The sequence below is a fragment of the Cervus canadensis genome, chromosome 2 (assembly GCF_019320065.1).
Source record: "Cervus canadensis isolate Bull #8, Minnesota chromosome 2, ASM1932006v1, whole genome shotgun sequence".
Taxonomy (NCBI): domain Eukaryota; kingdom Metazoa; phylum Chordata; class Mammalia; order Artiodactyla; family Cervidae; genus Cervus; species Cervus canadensis.
The window spans coordinates 103,953,973-103,978,028 of NC_057387.1; the positions used below are offsets into that span (position 1 = coordinate 103,953,973).

A 24,056-nucleotide genomic window follows, 5' to 3' on the forward strand; every position below is an offset into this window, starting at 1 on the left:
CGCCAGGACTGAGCGACAAACACTTTCATTTACCTCTTTTAAGGGCACGTGAGCACTCCGCCCTGGCGGGGAGAGACTGACCGCCCTGCCGATCGTCGCCCACCCTCCGGGTCTAAAGAAATTCAAAACCGGCGCTCAGGGCCGAAGGCCCGCAGGGCTCTGTCCAATCAACCCCGTAGGTCTTCGCCGCCTCGCCCTGTACGCGCCCGCCCCCGGGTGCCTCCCAACAAGCGGCCTGTTGATTGGCCTTCTTTGCCGCCTGTCGCGTTGCCTAGCTACCGGGCTTTGGGACGCGGCTGCGGGGCCTCCTGACTTCTGGCTACTAAACCTGGAGGCTCTGTAGCAGACGCGCTGGCTTCCAGCATCATGTCTATGCGGACGCTGCCGCTGCTCTTCTTGAACTTGGGCGGGGAGATGCTCTACATCCTGGACCAACGGCTGCGGGCCCAGAACATCCCCGGAGACAAGGCCCGCAAAGGTGAGGCTCCCCGCCGGCACAACCAGCCCCGGCCCCCTCAGCCAGACCTCTATAGCCAAGCGCCTCTACAGATTGGCCAACACCCCTGCACTCTGCACTCTCAATAACCGGGGACCTCTTTCATAACCCACAGCCCCATCCAGGCAGAACCCCTCACCAGCACAGTACCCAAAAGATCGTTTCACCACAGAGGGATTTAATACCCCCATTGAATATTATTAGGGTACCTGACCTCCGCCCATTTACTCAGCCCCTTAAATTGGAGATGATTTCCCAATCCCTCTTGACAATTGATCCCTCCCAAACGTGAGGGTCCCAGTGGGCCACCCCAGGTGGCACACTCTTTCCCCCCAGGGAACCTTCTGAGTCTCCATTCCTCTGTGCAGGATCCTCCTTCGTAAGCCAGAGGCTAGTCTTACTAAGTTCAGAAGCTATTTCTAGAAAGGTGGGCATCTGAAATAACATAGATAAATAAAAAATAAAAGTTGTCTTTTCCCTTCACAATTGTTTGGAGAGAATGCAGTTGTGGAAATAATTATATGAGAGTTTCTAAAATGCAAAATCTGCCTTCCATACATACCACATCTAACCCCAGAGAATTGGCCACCCAGAACTCTCTGCCACCCTTTTTCTCTCCTTTTCCCCTCCTTCTCAACCAACAGCTGTTTTCACCAAGTTTCCTGGGATTAAGTATGAAGGAAATACTGTATTTGAAGGTAGAGAAAGGAAAGTCAGTATAAAGGTAACTGACATAGCGCTGATTCAAACATTTACTGTCTCCAACAGTCTCTGTATGCTCAACTGATGTTGAGCATACAAATTCAGATATTCACTGTTGTATCTATGCAATTGAGTCCAAGTCCATGCATAAAGAGAAGGAGCTCCCTATAGCATACCCCCTCCATTAATTCTGTACACTGCTGCCAGTGAGCATTCTAACCTTTGAATCTGTCCATACTCCTTGCTATTTAAAACCCTTTGTCAGCTTCCCACTGCTGTCTGGATGGAGGCCAAGTCCTTGGCAGGACATTTCAGGGACCTTCCTGATCTGACCCCCTGTCCACCTCTGCAGTCCCAGCTTCCACCACTGCCTGCCTCCTACAGTGTATCTTAATACCAAACTGCTTGTAGATTCCATTTAAAGCATGTTCACTCATGTTTCCATTGCTGGTAATTCCCCATTCTACCCCAACCGTCCCATTTCCATGCTAGTCACTTTCCTTCCATCCTGCATTATTCAGCTTAAGAATCATCTCCTCATCTCCACATGGGAAACGGCCTGCGCATACTCCCATACCTGATGTGTGCCCCCCTCAACCTTATCGCTAGCCATATTATACTGAAATGGTCTGCATATGTGTCTGTCTCCCCACGTGATTGTCTTATTCACCTTTGTACTCCAGCACTTAGCATAATGCCTACAACTGAATAAACTAGTGCTCAGTAAATGTTTGGTGACCTGCTGTTTGGTATTACATTGCCGTTTTTCCCTCAAGAGGGTTCTGTTTTCCTTGGTGCTATGTTATGTGATTTCATTTGGGCTTTTGGCACCAGTGAGCTGATAGGTTGTGCTTGCCCTGGTGGTCTGCAGTCTTGGAAGGCAGGAGACATTAGCACTTAAGAACATGCTCTCTGGAGTCATACAGATAGAGCTCCCAATTCCATCTTTGCCATTTAACTAATTGTATGACCTTGGAGTGTAGACTCTGTATGCCTGTTTCTCCCTAGAAGGGGAATAATAAAATATACCTCACAGTGACATTGTAAAGATCGATTGAGGTGACGTACTTAACATGTTTAACACAATGAGTAGCAGGTATGGTCTTTCAAGAGGCGGTCTGGGCAAGATCCTGTGATTATACTAGGGGGCTGGCTTCCTTTGTGTTCAGGAGCTGCAGTCCGGGGTTTGCTAGAGATGGCATCAGGGAGTTTCAGCCATCTTCCGTAATTCACATTCAAACACTTTCCTTCCACTGTTGAGTTGTGTCAGATGCCATTGAGGTGCTGGGCAGAGCCTCACGCGGCCCTTCTCTGCATCCTCTGGAGGTAGGGCTTTTGATCAGTCTGTCCAATAACTGATTCTAAACCTCAGGGATATGTCTTCCTAATGCAATAGCAACAAACATCTATTAAGTACTTAACCACATACCATGGACTTCTCTGAACACCTTAATCCCCACAACTATCCTATCATGTAGGTAGTACTACTATCCCCATTTTACAGATGGGGGAAGTGAGGTTCATTTGCCCAGGTTTACATAACTGGTAAGAAGGAAGAGTAATGTGTTTGAACCCAGGTCATCAGGCTCCAGAGCTCATACTATTCATCCGCAACCCTCACGCTGCCCTGTACTTCCATACTCGAGGGGATTACATCAGAATCTTTGTGGAGGGAATGGGGTGGGGAGGGAGTTGGAAGGTTGGGAGGGAGAGGGAGAGGCTTGAAAAAAAAAATTCAGGATACCCACTGGTCTCATCAAAGAAATGACAGAAAGTAGTTGGTTGATGAGGACATGCAGAAAATAGAACGAGAAAACAGGGCAGAGGGTGTGAGATTCAAAACAGTCAGCTAGTCCTCACTGAAGCTCTGGGTGGAAACCATGTTTCTTCTAGAAGTTTTCACTGTCTTACACGACTAATTGGTCTCCTGGAGGCCATCCCTTAAGTCCAGGGCCGATCTTGCAGTTTCTCCCCAGAAGGCAGCTCCCTCTAAGTTTAGCCTTCAACAGAAAGGAAGTGCTGTCTCTGTGGGGCAACTTCTGACTGTTGCATACTGAATGAGGTCCCACGTTTAAGCAATTGCCAGAATAATAAAAGTTGCTTTCGCCTCACTCCTGGAAGATACCCTGAATAAGGGAAAGGCTACCCACTCTAGTATTCTGCCCTGGAGAATTCCATCAACTGTATAGTCCATGGCGTTGCAAAGAGTCGGACATGACTGAGCAACTTTCACTCACTCACTCACTCACTCACCCTCTTAGAGATACTCATAAGCAAGGCCCTCTTACCATGTGTTTGCCTTCCTCATTTGACAGAAGGGGAAACTAAGGCATGGGGCCATTAAGTGATTTTCCCAAGATATGCAGATCACAGAGTAGTACTGAGCAACCAAATGCTGTGAGATACTATATTTATTTTTATAGTTCCAATTCAACAGGAGGCTCTGAATAAGCCTTGAGCCTACCTCCCACTCAAAATATAAGTAAAGTGGAATTGTCACAAACAAGTCATCCTTTAACTTCCGGGGATCCTCAGAAGGAAGAGGGCCAGGAGCACACACAGCTCGACAGCAACCTCTGCTGGAGCCAAACGACACTGCCTGCAAGAGTGCCTGGTAGCCCTGGGCATGTGTTCCCAGTTCTTTTTTTTGGTCAGCAGCAGGTAATCACTCTCCTTTAGGGTAGGTGAGCCCCTGGCAGCCCCTCTGTTGCCAAACATACCTTCAAGAGGGTTTCAGCTCTATCTCTCTGAATTCCCACGAGCCTATCAGGCAAGACCGCCTGTAAAATAAATGCCATGAAATGACAGATGTGGACATTATGCCAAAAAAGCCAGCATCTGCTTAAAGAAGGCTAGGGTCTTGGTGCTGCTTCCCCGGTGTTTTCTCTCCGGAACCCTGTAACTCTGTGGGAGAAAGATGGTGAATTTCCCCAGAGGAGTCTGACCCTGCAGTAGGAACCCTTTGCAGCTAGGCAGGACATGGCACTCGTTGTGCTTTCAGGAGGGTCTCTTAGGAGCTGTCGGCGTTGCATACTGAAGGCACATATATGCTAATTCGGAGAAGGCAATGGCACCCCACTCCAGTACTCTTGCCTGGAGAATCCCAGGGATGGCGGAGCCTGGTGGGCTGCCGTCTATGGGGTCGCACAGAGTCGGACACGACTGAAGCGACTTAGCAGCAGCAGCAGCATATACTAATTATATTATACTATGCACGTTATAACCTCAGGAGTCACGTCTCAAACAATTTAGTGCAAATGTTCCCAAAATACACCAAACTACAAAATGTTTTTAAAATGTGGTTGTGTGTAGATCTCTGTTTATCTGTGGGTGGTTTTAGATTGAAATCTCTCCCAAAAAAAATCAGGGAAAGAAAAAAATTCATCACACGAGCCTTTATGGGTGGTGCCCCAAATTCTGAAGTAGAGAAAGCAGAACTAGGAGAGAAGTCAGAAAAGTGTTTGATGTGTCTATTTTATCCCCACAACAACCCTACCGGGTGGGTGCAATTATAATCCCCATTTCACAGATGAAGAAACTGAGGTTACACAAGCTGCTTGAAAATACAGCTAGTAAACAGGAACGCCAGGTCTCAGCCCATTAAAGGGTCATGATTCTGACAGATTTCTCTAGCCAAGTACATTTTTCCTTATTTGGTCTCTTCTTGGCATTTCCCTGTCTACCTTTGTCCTCAGGAGCTTTCTGTACAGTGGTCCCATCATTATTTCCCTCTTTTTACCCGGAAGTCACACCTCTCTGTATAAAAGGTAAATCAGAAACAAATAGTTTTTTTCTGTTGATTTATCTTTCTAGTTTTTGTTTGTTTGTTTTTTAATTTGAGTAATTCTGTGTTCTAGAAAGAGAACTCTTACATTAATAAGAGAATCAGGTTGTAAAGAAAGAAAATTCTTTTTGTACCTGTTCTCAGGATTATTCTTCCTTGCGGAAGTTAGTGTTTTTAAAAGCCTTATTTTGAATGATGTCTACTTTCAGAGCGTTAGAGAGGATGGCTTCTGAACCTTGCAAGGTAAACCCCAGGGTATCTCATCTTCCCGAGCTTCCTCTCCTCCTGGGCCACGCTCTTCTATAAGATACAGCCTCCCTAGGGCTTTTTTGGAACTTGTTATTTATCCATCAGCCTTTTAAAAGCTTCAAATGGAAGGCAGAGTATTTGCATTAAAACATTAATGCAAACATGAAAAATAAAGTTTCATAAGCCAGATCATTGGAATTGGTATTTTTAAAGCCTCGTTGAAAATAACGTTCTTGCTTCATGAACTGGTGTTTTCTTTTTATATGCTTCATGTAGATGAATGGACAGAGGTGGACAGAAAACGAGGTATGCTATCTTGGGGCTGCATGTATTCAGTCTGCATCCACAAGTTCACCCAGTCCTTCCTCAGTGGGGCTTAGAGTGGGACCACTCTAGACATTTCCAAGTAAAAGAATAGGCATGAGTTTCTCTTTAGCTGAGACATTGGTTATACAGTTGAATCTTTTAAATACAGCGTGAAAGATGAAAACCAAGCAAACATTAGTCAAAGGACCATATTGCACCCTAGGTAGTTGTCCCTTTTCACAGTTCCAAGTTTGGCAAGGACACCTGGGACAATAGCTACATTTCCAGGTGGCCTGTCCTATTTAGTCGTCCTTAAACAATTCTGTGATAGCGTCATGTAGCCAAAGAGCTGTTCTCCTGAGTACACAGAGATATCTGTTGAGCAACTGAGAAACGTGGAAGCATGTGGCTGCATGGCCGTCAGGCTTGGGCACAGAAGGCATGACACGCATGCACTGTGGTCTTATCATGCCAGATCTTCAGTTTTCCCCTCACCTACAGCCAAGAGCACACCTGAGAAAGCTGTTGATCCCTCAGCATAAAACCTCCGCCTTTCTCACCTTTAAATGTCATCATCTGACCCTGGGTACAGGTTATGCATGTCGTCAGCCATCAGCCTCGATGTTTTAAGTCCTCTCTCCACACTAATAATGCAGAGAAGATAACATTTGTAATATTTAAGAGCACAGGCACTAGAATCAAACAGCCCTGTTCTGATGGCAGCTCCACCCCGTCCTATGTGACCTTGAACTTTAACCTCTCGAAAACTCAGTTTTCCCCTTCAATACAGTAGGGTAATACTTCAGCAAATGCTTTGCCCAGTGCATCCCCACTAGCCTTTTGTGCTTGTTTGCTATCATTTCAGTTTCTTAAATTGGTTTATAGTCTGATTAGGTTTGCCTTGGTTTTAAGAAACTTGAGTATTCTTGAACCTCTGTTCTTTTTCTTTTCAAAGCCCTAGCAACTGGGGGTGGGGAGCAGGGTACCCTTCAAAATCGTTTGATTATTTATTTATTTAAATGAGATAATGAATGGAAAGTTCTAAGCCCAGAACTTGCAACATAATAAGGCTTCAAAACATGGTAACCACCCAGAAATAGTAGCTTCTCTTTTTTACCCTTGGTTTCAAGTTGTGTGTCCCCATAAACAATAAAATTTACAGCAGAAGTACTAGTTTAAAACGCAGTTGCTTTCATCAAGAGAATTATTTCATCAGGCCAGGCTCGAAGAAAAGTCCAATCGAAGTGGTTGGTAAAGTTTTATAATGTTTCACAACCGTCTTTCACCACTTCTCTTAAGCAATTTTTGGCCCACCTCTTGATGCACTGCAGAATGTCAGGTGAGAAGTATGGATTTTGAAGACTTTTTGTGTAAGTAACTGAATCACTGGAATTTATCTTATATATCCAAAAATAATAAGCAGAAACTGACTTCATAATCCAAACCCAGGATTAGAAGCCTGATACGTTAAGAACTCAGTTACTGACCCTTCCAGTGCACCCATGAAAAACCACCCCTCCACACACCTGGCGTTAGTCTCCTGATGAAATCTGGCTCCTAGCACATTTCTGCCTCATGCAATTATGCCGAGCTCATGTGAGGGCCAAAAACGAACACCAAGACTAACTTACAGATCAGGTTAAAGCTTCTCAGAGGACTTCACGGGTGGTCCAGTGGTTAAGAATCCACCTTGTAATGCAGGGGGTGTGGGTTCTGTCCCCAGTCGGGGAACTAAGATCCCACATCCCGCGGAGCAGCTCAGCCCACATGCCACAGCTACTGAGCCCGTCGAGTACCATAGCTAGAGAGGCTGTGCACCACAATGAAAGACCCTGCATGTTGCAACTAAGATGCAGCCAAAGAAAATAAATATTATTTAAAAAAAAAAAAACTGCTCAGGTTTAGCTTAAATATGGTGTGGGCTGCTACTCTTGGGCAAGGATAACATTCACTTCCTCTCTGCCGCAGCAAGTGCCAGCTGAAGCACACTGAGAGCTGTAAGCATGTTAATTTGTGCCCCCTTGCTCCTTCCAAAAAATTAAACCAAGGTGGGTGCCCTGGGTGCCAGGACCCAACTGCAAAACTGCCATCTCCCCTTGGGGGCATTTGTGTTCACTGCTCTGCCCATGGGGACAGGGCCTGCCATACTGTCTTCCTGGCAGGAGAACTTTCTGGAAGCTCTTATGCAAGAAGCCATGGTGATACAGAGCTTATTCACTTCCCAAAGAAAAGGCTTCACTTTGCTTTTTACTTTGCCAGAGTGGCTGACAATCACCTTGGGGCTTTTTAGAACTGACTTATTTGGGTTTAAGCTATTTTCCTAGATCTTGCCAAAGGCTCAAAGACCCTAGAGACATGACTCGGCACCTCAGTGAACGGGAGCTCTTTGTAATCGTGAACATAATCAGAGCTGATGCGATTCTTTAATGTGAGTTCTTCCTCTTTGGCACTCCTCCCTGGCCTCCATAAACCTGTGGAAAATTCTTCACATTCCCTCTTTTTTTGAGGCCTTATATGTGGCTTTCCATATGTAGCTATTTCCGTACAAACTCTACATTTATATAGGCTGCAGTAAGAAAAATGTCAGAAAGCCCAATTTATTGCAGACCCTTGCTTGTTTAGATCGAAGGCCAAAGGCCATGCTTGAAGCAAACCCAGAGGAGTTCGTGGGTCTCCAGGCTGTCCACAGTGGGGAGAGGTTAGTGCCTGGGCTGAAACTGTCCCATATGAGGGATACCCTGTGTTGGAATGGATCTGCTTCTTCCTCACTGACGGGGTGGGGTCTAGAGTAAAATACAGAGGTCAAGTGTGAGTCCAATACTTCCGAAAGCAGTCACACGCAGTTTGTTCTTTCGTGTCAGGGTGGGGGTGGGGGATGTTTCCCTCCCCGCCTTTCTCTATAGCCCTTCCATTTAAGATTTAAGTACAGCTAGCCCTCAGCTCCCCGCTTCTCCCCAAAATTGCTCTTTGAGATGCTTTAAAATGCTGGCCTGAGCCCTCAGTGTACTTCTGTCAGTTACTTACAAGTAGAAAGAATGTCTGAAACCATGGCCTTGCTTCTCTCTCTAAGATACAAGGGCAACCATGGGTCACCTGCCATGTCCTTGGTGTGGCAAGAGAAAGAGAGATCTGTATCTTTCAGCGATAATCATTCATGTGATTTTGTATATTATTTTAAGTAACAAGTTTTCTTTCAAATTTTAATTACTATAAATGTATTGTCTCAGCATCCATATACAGTCACCTTTAGGCAGGAATATATCTGGCTTAATTAAGAATGATCTGTGTTCAACCATATCTGTTTCTATTTCTTGTGCCAAAGGGTTTTCCTAGCCGTCAAATAATGTTATTTGAGTAGCACAAAATATCTAAATGAATGAGTGAATGAAGACCTAGAATTATAGATACTTTGATTTGCACACACCTTAGCTTCCCTGGTAGCTCAGCTGGTAAAGAATCCGCTTGCAATGCAGGAAACCTTAGTTCGATTCCTGGGTCAGGAAGATCCCCTGGAGAAGGAATAGGCTACACACTCCGATATTCTTGCCTTGAAAGAATCCCCATGGACAGAGGAGCCTCGCAGGCTACAATCCATGGGGTTGCAAAGAGTTGGACACAACTGAAGCGACTAAACACACTAGAACCTTTTATTCTCGCCACCTGGAAATTTTCCATCCAAACAACAGTATGGGACATATCACTGCAGTGTGATATCATTATTATAGATCACATAGAGAAATTAAGACATCCTCAAATGGTGTTATGAAGAAGGCAATGGCACCCCACTCCGGTACTCTTGCCTGGAAAATCCCATGGACGGAGGAGCCTGTTGGGCTACAGTCCATGGGGTCTCGAAGAGTCGGACACGACTGAGCGACTTCACTTTCACTTTTCACTTTCTTGCACTGGAGAAGGAAATGGCAACCCACTCCAGTGTACTTGCCTGGAGAATCCCAGGGACAGGGGAGCCTGGTGGGCTGCCGTTTATGGGGTCACACAGAGTCGGACACGACTGAAGCGACTTAGCAGCAACAGCAGCAGGTGGTGTTAATCTGAAGTACACATCTTGTAGAAACACTAGAAAAAGTTTTAATCTCTAACCAGTGGGTAGGCCCCGTCTATTTGTGTAAACTGTTTTGGAAAAAAAAAAAGTCAATTACCATTATAGGTCCCATTTTATAAAATTTTAAAGTAAAAATGTTATAGGCTTGCTAAACAGAAAAGGTGATGCTGTTTCTCATTTTGAGGTGAATATCTAATCTACAATGTTAATAGAAATCTTTTTTAAAGAAAGAATAAATATGTTCTCTATCATCAAGTGAAATGTTGTATGTGAAAGTGGTTTGAACCACAGCACATTGCCACGTGTATGTTTGCCCTAAGATGGGCTCATAAGGCACTCTGGACCCTGCTTTCCACTGGGACACACGTGGGGTTTCTCCCCAGGAAGCAGGTCTCCCAGCACACTGCATCCCCATACTACATAGGCCCCGCCCATCCATTCCATCTGTACACGGAGCATTTCCTAAATAAAGCTACCACCAGTGCTTTGCTCACCTGCATCCTCTCTTGTCTCTACAGTTATGAATGACATCATTTCAACCATGTTCAATCGAAAGTTCATGGAGGAATTGTTCAAACCCCAAGAGCTCTACTCCAAGAAGGCCCTGAGGACTGTCTACGACCGCCTGGCTCACGCCTCCATCATGAGACTGAACCAGGCCAGCATGGATAAGGTGAGCGGCTGCCTCCGTTCCCTGGGCTGCGTTTCTTATGTATTACCACAGACTGGAGTCAGAGGAGATGATGTGTGCAATGGTGCATGGCAAAAGACAGGCACGTGTTAACATGGCTTGTTCTTGAGTTTCAAGTTGGGAAGGACCTCAGAAGTCATCCGCACCAACCCCTCTGTTCAGTTCAGTTCAGTCTCTCAGCCATGTTCGACTCTCTGTGACCCCATGGACTGCAGCACACCAGGCTTCCCTGTCCATCACCAACTCCTGGAACTTGCTCAGACTCATCCATCAAGTTGGTGATGCCATCCAACCATCTCATCCTCTGTCATCCCCTTCTCCTCCTGCCTTCAACCTTTCCCAGCATCAGGGTCTTTTCCACTGAGTCAGTTCTTCACATCAGGTGGCCAAATATTGGAGCTTCAAACCCCTCTGTAGTTTATGTCATTATGTCACCCAGAGAGAGTGCTGGTCTGCATGTCCATGTTTAGATTGTGAGGGACAGGCAGGCCTGACGTGCTGCAGTCCGTGGGGTCACAAAGAGTCAGACTCAACTGGGTGAACAACAATCCAGCACAAGCACCCAACCCTGCTTAATTCTGCTTCCTTCTTAGCAGATCTCGGCTCTGCAAACCAGGCATTTCTTAAAGAGCAAATTCAAAACCTCTCAGTCTCTACTTCTAATGTAAACATATCTGTTTCTTTGTGCAACAATTTTTTAGGGTACTGATTTTAAAAGGAATAATTCCAAATAAATAATGGCAGAGAACAGGTAGCTCTCCTGTTCATCGGAATTCCAGACACTTTACATGGATGCCCTGCCCTCAGGGAGAGAGAGCAGAACTCCCCACTCCTTGAATGTGGCTGCACTTGGTGACTTCCTTCCAAGGAAGACAGTATGCAAAGAAGGGGAAGGGGAACAACTAACTTCTCAGTGGAGAATCATGGCAAGTATTACCTCAACCAGGTGGTAACATCAGCAGTGATAAGCCATGTGGCGGTATCCTGGTATGACAAGACGAGAATAACGCTTTGCCTCTGTGATCTTCCTCCCCAAAACCCACAACCCCAGGCTGATCATGAAGAAAAACAGCAGACAAATACCATTCGGAGGTCATGTTACAAAATACCTGACCTGTCATTGAAATCGTCAAGGCCACCAAAAACAAGGAAAACTAGAGAAACTGTCACAGCCAAGAGGAGCCTAAGGAACCATGATGACTAAATAGAATGTGGGAAATGGAACTGAAGTAGGACATTAGAAGAAACTAATCTGAATAACAGGGCTTCCCTGATAGCTCAATTGGTAAAGAATCCACCTGCAATGCAGGAGACCCTGGTTCAATTCCTGGGTCGGGGCGGCGATCCCCTAGAGAAGGGATAGGCTACCCACTCCAGTGTTCTTGGGCTTCCCTTGTGGCTCAGCTGGTAAATCTGCCTGCAATGTGAAATAATGTTAATAAGAACCCCTTTTCAAGTCCCTTTATTATGTAAATTTTTATAAATCGTGAGGCCTGACAGTGGGTGACAGGTGTGCAAAAAGCAGCACCGTCTCATTGCTGGCACCTGGGAACCTCAGAGAGACAGACTGCCTTTAACTGCGCCCTCTTGCCTCCTGCCAGGTACCTTTAGAAAGTTGCTTTAGCTCCCTGAGCCTCTGTTTTCTCATCTATAAAATGGGGATAATAACAGCTACTTCATTAGTTAGAGGGAGGATTAAGTGGGAAACATAACATATAATGACACAGGAAAGCTCAGCACATAGATGTTCTGTAAATGTCCAGTATCTTCTCCTCTCTGTTCCTCTCCCCCTGCCTTTAAGAAAGTTTAAGTTTCCACTGAGAAAGGATGCAGAATTTAGAAAAGAAGCTGGGTTTGAGTCCTAGTTCTGCCAATGGCTGTGAGACTCAATTCACTGAATAACTCTGAACTTTCATTTCTTCATTTTACACCTGTTTTTATCCTTTATTCCTGGCATGGTGTCCTGTACAGAACAGGTACTTAATGTTTGATGATGACGGCTGAGAGTCTGAAATCTGTCTCTAGTATTAGACAAGCCTGCACACGCACGCACACACACACACACACACACACACACCAAGATAGCTCCTGCTGTATGCCACTTTCTTTTTTTATTTTATTATTGGATATAATTGCTTTATAATGCTGTGTTAGTTTCTTCTGTACAACAAAGTGAATCAGCATATGTTCACGTACATCTCCTCCCTTTTGAGCCTCTCTCCCACCCCGCCACCCCGCCACCCCACCCCTCTATGTAGGCAGGCACTTTCTCAGTGAAATGTTTAGCTGCATGTTGGAGAAAGGAGATCATGTAGAGGGTTCTAGCAAATGCTTCAGGATCCGACTGTCTTTAGTTTCAAAATCTCACCCTGCTGCTTTTTACCAGCCATGTGAAATTAGGCACCTTTCTTCATTTTTAAACTTGGAATAATACCTACCTCAGTATTCTTGCCTGGAGAATCCCATGGACAGAGGAGCCTAGCGGGTTATGGTCTATAGGTCACAAAGAGTCAGACACGACTAAAGTGACTTAGCACGTACATACACACGCATACATGGGGTCGCAAAGAGTCGGACACGGCTGAGCGACTGAATTGAACTGAACACACACATAGAGTCCTTGTGAAATTAAACAGGATTAGTTGAGGTCATGCACATCCGTGTGCTCAGCAAAGCACTCAGGTGATTTAACTTTCAGTCCTGCCTCAGACATGTCCATACCTTCTCTGCCAAACTTGCCTCCATCAGTAGCGTCATGTAGCATCACGCATCTCCCAGGCACCATGTTGAAAATACTGTGGTCATTATGGACAGCCCTCATCTTTGTCCCCCAAATCCAATCAGGCAGTCACCATGTGCTAACAAACAGCTTTTCTCCTGAGCGTCAGCCTCTCCTTTTCCCTGCCTCATCCTTCCCCACCATCTTTCTTCCAGACCTTCCATCCGGGTTTCTCCAACAAAATTTATTTCTTTCTTACAATCATGTTATTGCCACCCTCCTAGGAGCCAGGCACCAGCTATCTGCCCTCACTCCAGCCTCTCCCTTCTCGCACATCTCATCATGGCCAGACTCACTAATCTTGTTTATTTACCACTTTTATCACATCAGTGCAGAAAATTTCAGTAGTCCCCTAATTCCTACCACATCTAGTCTAAATTATTTTGCCCATCTTTCAAAAACGTTTAATATTCTAACCCTGCCATAATTATCCAGCTTTATTTCCCACCACCCCCAACACAGACCAGCCCCTCGAGTCAGGCTGTTCTACTCTTTCTGCCAGGAAAACAGCCAACCCACGACTTGCCTCCAGACCCTCAAGCATGCATTTTCCCTCCCTTACCCAGTTGGAACCCTGCCTCAAGTCTGTATCAGGCCCACTTCTTCCACAAAGCCCATCATGACCACTTTGGTCCCCACCAGTGTCTCACCTCTGATCTTCATGAATGGCCATACCATTCGTGGAGCTTATTTATATCCCATTACGTTCCATTATTCATCTCATACAGTCATGGAACCTTAGTCTTGCCACTTTCACATGTGTTTTCCTATTTACATCTCTCAGCAGTTCTGCAAGATTGAGGAACTAGGGAATACTTTTTACACATGAGAAAACTCAGGCTCAGAGAAGCAAAGAGACTTGGCCAGGGCTATCCAAAAAATCCAGGCTTCCCAGGTAGCTCAGTAGGTAAAGAATCTGCAATGGAGGAGACACAGGTTCGATCCTTGGGTCAGGAAGATCCCCTGGAGTAGGAAGAGGCAACCCACTCCAGTATTCTTGCCTGGAAAATCCCTTGGACAGGGAGCCTGGCGGGCTACAGTCCACACCAGGGGTCGCAGAGAATCGGACACAACTGAGCACAGCACGGCAGCAGCACATCCAACAAGTCCGCAGCAAGGAGGGCTTGGATTTGGGTTTTTATTCTCCAAGCCGGGCACCCAGTCCCGGGCCCCACAGCTGCCCGTATTGTTTCATATGCATCCCATCAACACCACACGTACACTGACCGGAAATCCTGGTCTGCCCGGGAATGTCCTGGTTTACTGCTGTCCCAGCTTGTTACCGTTCCCCCCTTTCCCTCTCAGCAGTGTCTTGGTTTGCGTGATGTGGTCACTGAGCTGCGTAGTAAGAGCTGAATTGGTTTCCGGTACTGTTGGACGTTCTGAGGCCTGCCCTTATATAAGGTCCTGTTTCTTTTGCTCACGTGTGGGTTGGCAGCTCTATGACCTGATGACGATGGCTTTCAAGTACCAAGTGTTGCTGTGTCCTCGTCCCAAGGATGTGCTGCTGGTCACTTTCAATCACTTAGATGCCATCAAGGGACTCATCCAAGATTCCCCAACCATCCTTCATCAAGTGGACGAGACGTTCCGGCAGCTGACTGACGTAAGCGGGCTGTCGGTGTGCCTCCTCTCAGCCCCCAAGACTCGTTCTCATTCCCCTGTTAAGGAGAGGCAGATTCTATGACAAAGAAAACAGGACAGGGAATGACCCAGCCGGCCACTATCCCAGAAAATTCTAAAATCTTCAGGAATCCATTCTGGTAACACAAGAGATGTTTCATCTGATGCCCTCTCACTGGGGCCTTCATCCCTGGGAAAGCAGCGCCACAGAACATAGCAGTTCTTGCCTAACTTTTCTGAAAGGGAGCTGGTAGTAGAGGTTCTGTGGAATCTTGGGGAACGGGAGAGGCAGAGTGTGCCTCCCTTGGTGTGCAGCGATGGGGTGCGCCCCTTGGGTGGACTGGGGGATGGGGGTGGGGGTTGGGGGGGTGGTATTCCCCTCCTGCCCCTCCACCCCGCCCAGCAGCTGAGTCTTCTGCTTGCCCTCTGGCTCCATCTCTGGGCACCCACCCTCCCCACCCCTGCCTGTCCACAGTCTCCCATCTCACTTCTGAAAGCGGAATGCCTGTTTCTGCTCTGCCTGCGCAGATATACGGGGGCCTCTCTGCGGGGGAGTTCCAGCTGATCCGACAGACACTCCTCATCTTCTTCCAGGACCTGCACATCCGGGTGAGTGAGTGGGTGACCCAGGAGCGCCCTGCGCTGCGGTCCTCGCAAGACAGGGCGCGAGTTGTCAGGGCAGACAAGGCTGGGATTCCACCCCATTAGCACGTCCTCGGTGTTTGGTTCCATGATGATCAGCTGTCTGATGATAAATCTCTGCAGTTTTTCAAGGGCCCAAGCAGGACAGTGATACCACCATTCCCTCCCAGTTACCTTCTGTACATTTCTTTAAAATATGGCTTCTTCCCTTGCTTCTCCAGGCCCCTAGCCTGATCTCAATTCCAAAACCTTTTCTGGAGCCTTTATCACCTTGACTTCAGCATCTGAGCTGTCAGGAGGCAGCCCTCTTGCTCCATGGAACTGTCCCCATCTCGGCCTTTCCTAACCTCTCCCATCTCTCCGCCTTTCAGTCCTTGTTCCCCTCCTCCTGTCTCCAAGCCTTCCCCCTTCTGCCTCTACCCTGCTCTTGAGTCACTTTCCTTCCCACTTTGTCTGCCAACTAACTCCTCTATCTGTGTGACTCCTACTTCAAAACTCTGCACCCCCGTTACCCCAGCCCTGCCATCAAGATCTACATCTCCACCTGCTGCTGAAAAGTTCCCCCAATGCCCACAGCCTCATGTCTGCAGCTAAACGAGTCTCCAGAATTCGAGTCCTGCCTAACTTCCTGGTTTCTTTTGAGAGAACCACCATTCCCTCACTCATCTGGCTCAGCCCCAGACCATCACACCTTTGGTTTCCCTTCTCTGATCTTCATCTGACTGTGTCTGCAGCCCATCGAGTCTGCCTCTTCAATATCCACGCCCTCCTGTCCACTCCAGTCGCTCGGCTCAGGCCTTCATACTTTTTATTGGCCCTTGCCTCGCAGTTGACCCTACCACCTCCTCTCACACCTCCTCCAGACAATTCTACACTCCAAGTTTGAAAAACCACATGTCTGAGCTTCTGAATTTGGGGCCTGTCTCTCTTGGCCAGGACTTTGTTCCTTCCCATAATTTAGCACGCTGGTACAGGACAGACACCCACCATGAGCCCAGGTGCTAGGGTCAGGCGCTCCTGTTTGAATCCCAGCTCTGGCACAGCTCCGTGACCTTGGGCAAATTACTTCCCTGAGGCCTTAGTTTCACCATCTGAGAAATGGAAACGGTAATACCTGGTTTAGAGTTTGTCAGGAGGATTAAATGAAGCATCACATGTCACATATGTGTTTGCATATATGTATGTACATACTATAGAGTTCTTCTGGCAGCAGGGACAGGAACCTGGTTGTGGTGGTTGCCTCCTGGGGGTGGGGAAGTGCATGGAGGACAGGGATGCAGAAGAGACCTACTTTCCCTTGTATACTCTTTGAACTTTTTTTTTTTTTTTGGCCACATTGAGAAGCTCACAGAATCTTCGTTTTCCCGACCAGGGATCAAACCCGTGCCCCTTGCAGTGGAAGCACAGTGTCCTAACCAGTGGACCAGCAGGGAAGTCCCACTCTTTGAACTTTTTGAATCTTGTACATGTTCATGTGTAACATATTCACAGAAATTTTTAAAAAAAAGAGAGAAATAGGGACCACTGCAGAGGGCGCAGGTTCAATTCCAGATCGGAGAACTAAGATCCCACATGCTGCTCAGTATGGCCAGAAAATAATAATAATATTAAATCAAAAAATAAAAAGGAAATATATAAAATATACTTAGAACCTTGTTATTTCCCTCCTATGAACAGGGAAAGACAAATAGATGACAATGCTGAGGCCAATTTTATTTTTAACCCTCATGAATAATTTCATTTGCTATGGATGGAGCAATAATAACATCGATGTAAATCAAGATCTCTAATAGTCATCAATTAAAATTAAAAATGTGAAAGTACAAATAAGATTAAGTTTTACATTACTTTAAAATATTGAAAACCCTGCATCTTATGGCTGTCAAGCCTGTGCATATTTGGACAATATTTTATGGATCGTTGTAATACAAGCAGCCATATTGATTTCTCAGTTCTGGCTAGATGAAATTCATTATGATGAGAAGACTCTTAATAATAAGTCTATAAAAAAATCATTAAAATATATTAAACCACAGACTACATTAAGCTTTAATTGCTAAATGGGCAGGCAATAAAACATCAGAATGTTCATCAAGAGAAATAGGAATCACATATCCTGACATTACTCAGCCACTGGTCTGTAACATCTGGCTGCTTTTCCAAATCTGGCGTTTAATGGTATTTCTGCTCAGCTGCTCTTTATGATTGCCTATACAGATTTTCTCTGTGTTCAAAACAATCTCGGTAGTTTTTAGATTGTTTAGCAAAACCAACCAACTAAATCAAGAAAACACAGCTCTGACCTAACACTCCCTTGCTCATTGTTTAACCAAAGCAAATACAAGACTTCACATCCTAACGTCCAGAGCTTTCTGTGATATCACAAAGCAGCCTGACGTGGGACTGTCCTGGCAGCCCAGTGACCAATACTCTGCACTCCCAATGCAGGGGGCCCAGGGTCCATCCTCGGCCAGGGAACTAGATCCTGCATGCCACAGCTGAAGATCCTAGATACCACAGCTAAGACCCAGAGCAGCCAAATAAATGATAAATAAAGATTAAAAACACAAGCAGCCTGAAGTGGCCTTAATATGGTCAAGGTCCTGACCTGTGCCCTAGGCCCCAGAGGCTGCACAGAGACTGATTCCATATGGAATCAAAGCAGTTATGTGCAGGCATCTCAAGTCCCAACCCCCTTCAGCCCTCCAGAGCACCTTCAGGGTTGCCTCCTACAGGGTAGACCCTCAGGTCACCCACCCTCTCCCGAACGCCCCTCCGCATGTGTGCATCTTCTATCACGGCCTTTCCTCCTATGCTTCCACTTTTCCAGTTGGGAAACATCACTCCGTCTTCACCTCTTCACAGCCTGGTCCTTACATCTCCACTCCATTATCCACTCCACTTGGAAACACTGCATCCCTGGAAAACTAGTCGGTCTAACAAATATGTACTAAGTGCCTGCTCCACTCCAGGTCATTTTTGGTCCTGAGATATAGAAGTGAACGAGCCAGAGGCCCTGCCCTGACAAGGCTCCATGCCAGCAGGAAGGGACCACGAGAACACATTAAGGTGTGTTCCAGTTCTGATCAGTCTCAGGAAGATGGCCTTATAAGGTCAAGTTATAGGAGGGAACTGGGATGGGATGTTGCTTCCGACCAGCACTGTCAAACGGAGCTCCCTGTCATGATGGAAATGTTCTGTATCTGTGCTGTCCACCGTGAGAGCCACTAGCCCCATAGGGCTGTTGGGTACTTGAAACATGGCTCATCAGACAGAGAAACTGAATTGTTAATTTAATCTAAATTTAAATAGTCACACTTGACTAATAGCTACCTTACTGGGCAGTATATCCTTAGATGGTAGAGGCAAGGACAGCCTTTCTGAGGACTGACATTTCAGCTAAGAGTGTAACTAACAAAGATCTTAGGGGAGAGCTTCTAACCTGAGGGGACAGCGAGTTCCAAGGCCATTAGGTGGGAAAAGCGCGACACACTCCATGGACAGAGGGAAAGGCTGTGTGAACAGGGCATGTCTAGGCGGGGGCAGTACTCAGATAAAGTTAACCACCTGGTGTGAGTGCTCCCCCAGCAGAAGACCCGCCAATCGTGAATAAACTGGTTCCTACCTACCAGCTGACTTAGCTTTAGACTCTAGTAAGGAGTTTATCCTAAGAGTAAAGAAAAGATCTGGCGCATTTTAAGATGAATTGGTAACATGATCTGACTTGGATCTGGAAAATGAACTAAAAGAGGTAGCCCAGCAGTTACAAAATCTAGGTAAAAAAACTGAGATCTAGGTAAAAATGAAAGCATTTCATTTGGACTAGGTGTTTGCTGTGGAGATAATGAGAAATATTCACATATTCACCTTCAGGGCAGGGTCAATAGGATTTACTCAGAGATTGGATGTGGGGAATGAGGGAAAGAGGGAGGAAGAACAGCTACTAGATTGCCGGTGCCATTTTCTGAGTGGGGGAAGGATGGAAGGAAGGATATTTGAGTAGAAAAAGTAATTCTGTTTACATTTGATTTGCTCTCTGAGTAGCAGAGTCAAATAGGTAGTTGAATGCCTAAACCTGGAGCTCAGAGGGGAAAGGCAAGCCAGAGACATGAATGTGGGCATCCTAGCATGCAGCAGGCAGGCGGTATGCAAAGTCTTCTCACCACCTGAAGGTGGCCGGTCATTCTCATTTTCTTAGCCCTCCTCTTGTAAGGCCAGACCAGCAACCATCACACTGTCCAAAGCCCCACACTCAGACCTCACTGTTGAAACCAACTGTCAAGTCACTCACCCACATTCTCCAAGCATCTACCTCCCTGGCTCACTTCCTCCCGGCCACCTGAATCCCGCCATCATCCTGGGGAGTGTGGGCGCTCATGGGGCATCCAGCCGCCCCGCAGCTCCGCAACCTTCATCCGTCTTTCCATAGGAAACACGTGTCCTGCCCTCAGGACCTCATCAGAGAAGGGAAGGTGTACTAAGTGCCGTACGGATGTTTGGTTCTGACCCAGAAAAGAGAGAGGACACATGTGGGGCATGGCCGCCTCCACCTAAGTGCATCAGGGAGTCTTCACAGAGGATCCGAGAGCGTTAAAGGAAAGAGGTTTTTCCCCAGGACAGTGGGAAAACAAGAGGAGGGGTTAAGAGGACACCGTCCTGTAAAGCACCATCAGGTAACCCCCTGGCATGACTGGCAGAGCAGGGGCCAGAAGGCTGCAGGCAGTCTAGCATGGCCAGAACCTAGGACCTGAGGAGGAGCGTGGCTGCAGAGAGGAACAGGGGCCAGCTGGACATCATCTGGCAGGCAGCTGAGCCAGCGAAGCAGGAGAGGAACACGGTCAGAGAGGAGTTGAGGAGAGTCTGTCTCGCAGCAGAGTGGAGGACAGATCCAACACGGCTGAGGGCAGAGGCAGGGAGGCTCTGCCGAGGCCAGGCTGGAGGTGATGAAGGTCCGTGCTGGGGAGCAGGGCAGAGAGGAGGGGCCAGAGACAGAAATGATCGCTGGGTGAGCAGGGCCTGGCCACTGAATAGCCATGGGAAGGTGGTGGGCAGAGGACTCAAGATTGCTGACTTGATAACCTGGTGGTGTCATTCAGGGGGATCAGGTTAGGGAAGACAGATGGAGCCCTGTTCTAAGCAGGGTGAATTGGCGGTGCTTCCTGTGGATCCATAGACATGTGTAATAGGCAGTGGGAATAGACGGGAAAGAAGAGGAGTGGAGGCTGCAGATCTGGGAGCAGTCAGCACTGAGGTGAACACTGGCCTGTGGGACTAGACTCGGAATAAAAAGGGTGGAGTGAGAGGAACAGGGCACAGGAGAGTCACAGCAAAGCTGAGGGTCAGCAGGGGGCCGGGCAAGCAGGCAGACCAAACAGCCCTCTCCAGCCAAGGGCAGATCTTCAGGTCAAACCCAGACACACGCTTGACTAAATTTGTACATTTCAGGTCTATAACATAGTCACCCCTGTTAGAATTAACTAACCAGAAGGTCCAAAACATGCATAAAGTCTCACTTCTCTCTCAGAATTTTCTTTCTCCTTGCTTGTATTCATATCCCGTGGTCACAGAATCTCATGGTTATAATTTCCTTAAAGCCAAACCCTCCGACCAAACCAGTGTACACACTTCCCCCAAAACATGCCTTTTTGCCCTCCCATTGTGGCTCAGCTGATGAAGAATCCACCTGCAATGCGGGAGACCTGGGTTCAATCCCTGGGTTGGGAAGATCCCCTGGAGAAGGGAAAGGCTACCCACTCCAGTATTCTGGCCTGGAGAATTCCATGGACTGTAGAGTCCGTGGTGTCGCAAAGAGTCGGGCACGACTGAGCGACTTTCACTTTCTGTGTTTCTGAAGTGTTTTCACACCCACCCTCCTCCAGGCCCAGCTCCAAACCCACAGTGGCCCCTACCCACCCCCCTGCCTGTGGTCATTCTCTTTGGTGGGCTCCTTTGCATATGCTGCATACCATTCTTTACAGTGTCATTGTTTTTGCATTCTATGTTGTGTCCTGCGTCCAATCAGACTATGATACTGAGAATATTAGCTACCTTCTATTGAGCACTTATGCGTCAGGCTCTGTGGAAAGTACTTTTTGTTCATTATCTGATTTAGTGCTCAACTAACCCATTGAATAGGTTCTGTTACTATCCTCAGTTGACCAAAGAGAAAGGTAGTGTAACTTACCAAAAGACCCAGAGCCAAGGAGAGGCCCAGCTGAGCTGTGAGCCTGGACGGTGTAACATCGGCAGGCCACACTGCCAGGGAACGCGTCCTTACCACTTTGCACCTTCACTGCCTTGCGTGCAACAGATGCTTATTCCTGGCAATGTTACTGATATAATCTTGTGGAATTTTAAGGGTTTGAAGGAACCTTCAAGTTTATCTCACTTTAAAGATGAGGAAGAAACTGATTTTTTTTTTTTTTTTTTTTTGGTCATGCTCTGCAACTTGCGGGATCTCAGTTCCCCAACCAGAGACTGAACCCAGGCCCCCTGCAGTGGAAGCACCAACTCTTAACCACTGGACTGCCAGGAAACTCCCCAGTAAAACTGGTTGACTGCTACAATGTTGATGGGATTTAATTCAACCAAGACCTCAATACAAGAGTACATGAAGCAAGGAATAGAAATAAGCATAGTGTGGGGTTTTCCGTCACGTAGTAGACTTTCAGACTGTATGCCAGCTGGATCCACCCGGCCGGCCCCTCCAGCACATGGCTGAGAGCTTGGAGTCAGAAACACAAGGGTGTGAATCCTTAGCTCTGCCCCTTATGAGCTGGCGGGCCTGGAGGGAGTGTCTTAACCTCTGAGGAGATAATGAGGGTCTTAACAGCTCCAGCCTCAGATCTATATGGAGAGTTTGCAAGGAGCCAAGGAATGGACATGGAATTTGGAGTCATCCTTGGTTTTGAATCCTGGTCCCGACTCTTAATGTTCTTTCTGGTCAAGTCCCTTCAGTCTGTGAACCCCAACCTCCTCATCGTGAAGGTAGGGGTCACGCTACCCACTGGCTTCCCTGGTAGCTCAGTTGGTAAAGAATCCGCCTGCAATGCAGGAGACCCTGGTTCAATTCCTGGGTGGGGAGATCCCCTGGAGAAGGAATAGGCTACCCACCCCAGTATTCTTGGGCTTCCCTGGTGGCTCAGCTGGTAAAGATCCACCTGCGGTGCGGGAGACCTGGGTTCGATCCCTGGGTTGGGAAGATCCCCTGGAGGAGGGCATGGCAACCCACTCCAGTATTCTTCCCTGGAGAATCCCCACAAACAGAGGAGCCTGGCGGGCTGCAGTCCACGGGGACACAATGAGTTGGACACGACTGAGCGACTAAGCACAGCATAGCAGCACTGCCCACCTGGAAGATGTGTTATGTGGCTCCAAAGAGGTTCTGTTTGTAAAAGCACTGTATCTGCAGGCATTTGTTAGGGTGTGTTTTTCTCTCTTGTCTTAAGCCATTACATACCTCCCATCCTCAGAATGCGTATGTCTATGGAAATATGCCAAGAAAATGACACCAAGTTTTTTTTTTCCCCCCAGGTGTCCATATTTCTAAAGGACAAAGTTCAGAATTCCAATGGACGCTTTGTGTTGCCAGCGTCTGGGCCCGTTCCCTGGGGAACTGAAGTCCCTGGACTCATCAGGTGAATGAATGCTCAACGGTAATTGTCAGAGCAGTGTTCAGGGTGCCGGGAAACCAATATGTGGGCCGCCACATAGACTGCAGCCCTGCTCGGCCCCTCCCTTTCTCCAGTTAAGCACAGCAGAGAGGAGGTAAGGTTTAATCCCAGCTTGTCACCTAGCAGATACTCCAAGATTTATTTCTTCATCTATTGAATGTTTACTGTGAGGATGAATAAAATAATACTGTAATGCTCTAAAGTGCTACACACCACCCAGTACATAGCATATACTCAATAAATATTATTGTCATTATTATTGTATTACTATCACCCAGCTGGCGTTAGTGGTAAAGAATCCACCTGCCAATGCAGGAGATGCAAGAGACATGGATTCGATCCTGGGTCTGGGTTGGGAAGACCCCCTGGAGTAGGAAATGGCAACCCGCTTCAGTATTCTTGCCTGGAAAATTCGACAGACAAAGGAGCCTGGTGTGCTACAGTCCTTGGGGCCGCAAAGTCAGATGCAACTGAGCGCGCGCGCACACACACACACAAACACACATCATTACATCAGCTAGCATCTTTATCTTGAAGCAATGTATACATTCCCTTTGGTCCCATAGTACAAAGAATAATGAAGCCTCTGGGACTGTCCAAGCTTGGAGAGCATGTCATCACATCCTACTTCGTTTTTTTTTTTAATATTTATTTATTTGGCTGCATCAGGTCTTAGTTGTGGCATGTGGGATCATTTGTGGAGACATGTGCTCTCTAGTCTTAGTGCCCAGAGCGTGCAGGCTTAGTAGTTGTAGCGTGCAGGCTTAGTTGCTCTGTGGCATATGGGATCTTAGTTCCCCAACCAAGATTCAAACCCATGCATTGCATGGTGAATTCCTAACCACTAGACCACCAGGGAAGTCCCATCATGTCCTACTTTGTCTTGCAGAACATTCAACAGCAAAGGCGAAGAAGTGAAGAAGACAGAATTTAAGCATGGTGGAAGCTATGTTGCTGCCCTCAAAGAAGGGTCTCTTGAGCTCTATGGAGACCGAGTCCTGAAACTGGGAACTAATATGTAAGCAAATTCTTCCTTCCCCAAATGAAT

General features: G+C 47.0%; 1 protein-coding gene and 1 long non-coding RNA gene across 3 annotated transcripts in view; one reads left to right on the forward strand and one right to left on the reverse strand.

The window, feature by feature from the left end:
* OSCP1 (organic solute carrier partner 1) overlaps positions 1 to 24,056 on the forward strand; it is a 27,845-nt gene continuing 3,789 nt past the window's right edge. The window contains exons 1-6 of one of the 2 annotated variants that reach the window (XM_043461877.1): positions 3 to 478; positions 10,119 to 10,273; positions 14,509 to 14,676; positions 15,222 to 15,302; positions 22,869 to 22,972; positions 23,898 to 24,026. In XM_043461877.1, coding sequence (XP_043317812.1) covers positions 367 to 478; positions 10,119 to 10,273; positions 14,509 to 14,676; positions 15,222 to 15,302; positions 22,869 to 22,972; positions 23,898 to 24,026 — 749 coding nt within the window. In that variant the 5' untranslated portion in view covers positions 3 to 366. Of the gene's footprint in view, positions 479 to 10,118; positions 10,274 to 14,508; positions 14,677 to 15,221; positions 15,303 to 22,868; positions 22,973 to 23,897; positions 24,027 to 24,056 lie in introns of both variants that reach the window. The other variant, XM_043461878.1, reaches the window with a different exon arrangement.
* LOC122437217 overlaps positions 15,308 to 24,056 on the reverse strand; it is a 13,088-nt gene continuing 4,339 nt past the window's right edge. The window contains exons 2-3 of the long non-coding RNA XR_006268193.1: positions 16,323 to 16,426; positions 15,308 to 15,438 (exon numbers count right to left, since the gene is read on the reverse strand). This is a non-coding gene — a long non-coding RNA (uncharacterized LOC122437217). The remainder of the gene's footprint in view (positions 15,439 to 16,322; positions 16,427 to 24,056) is intronic.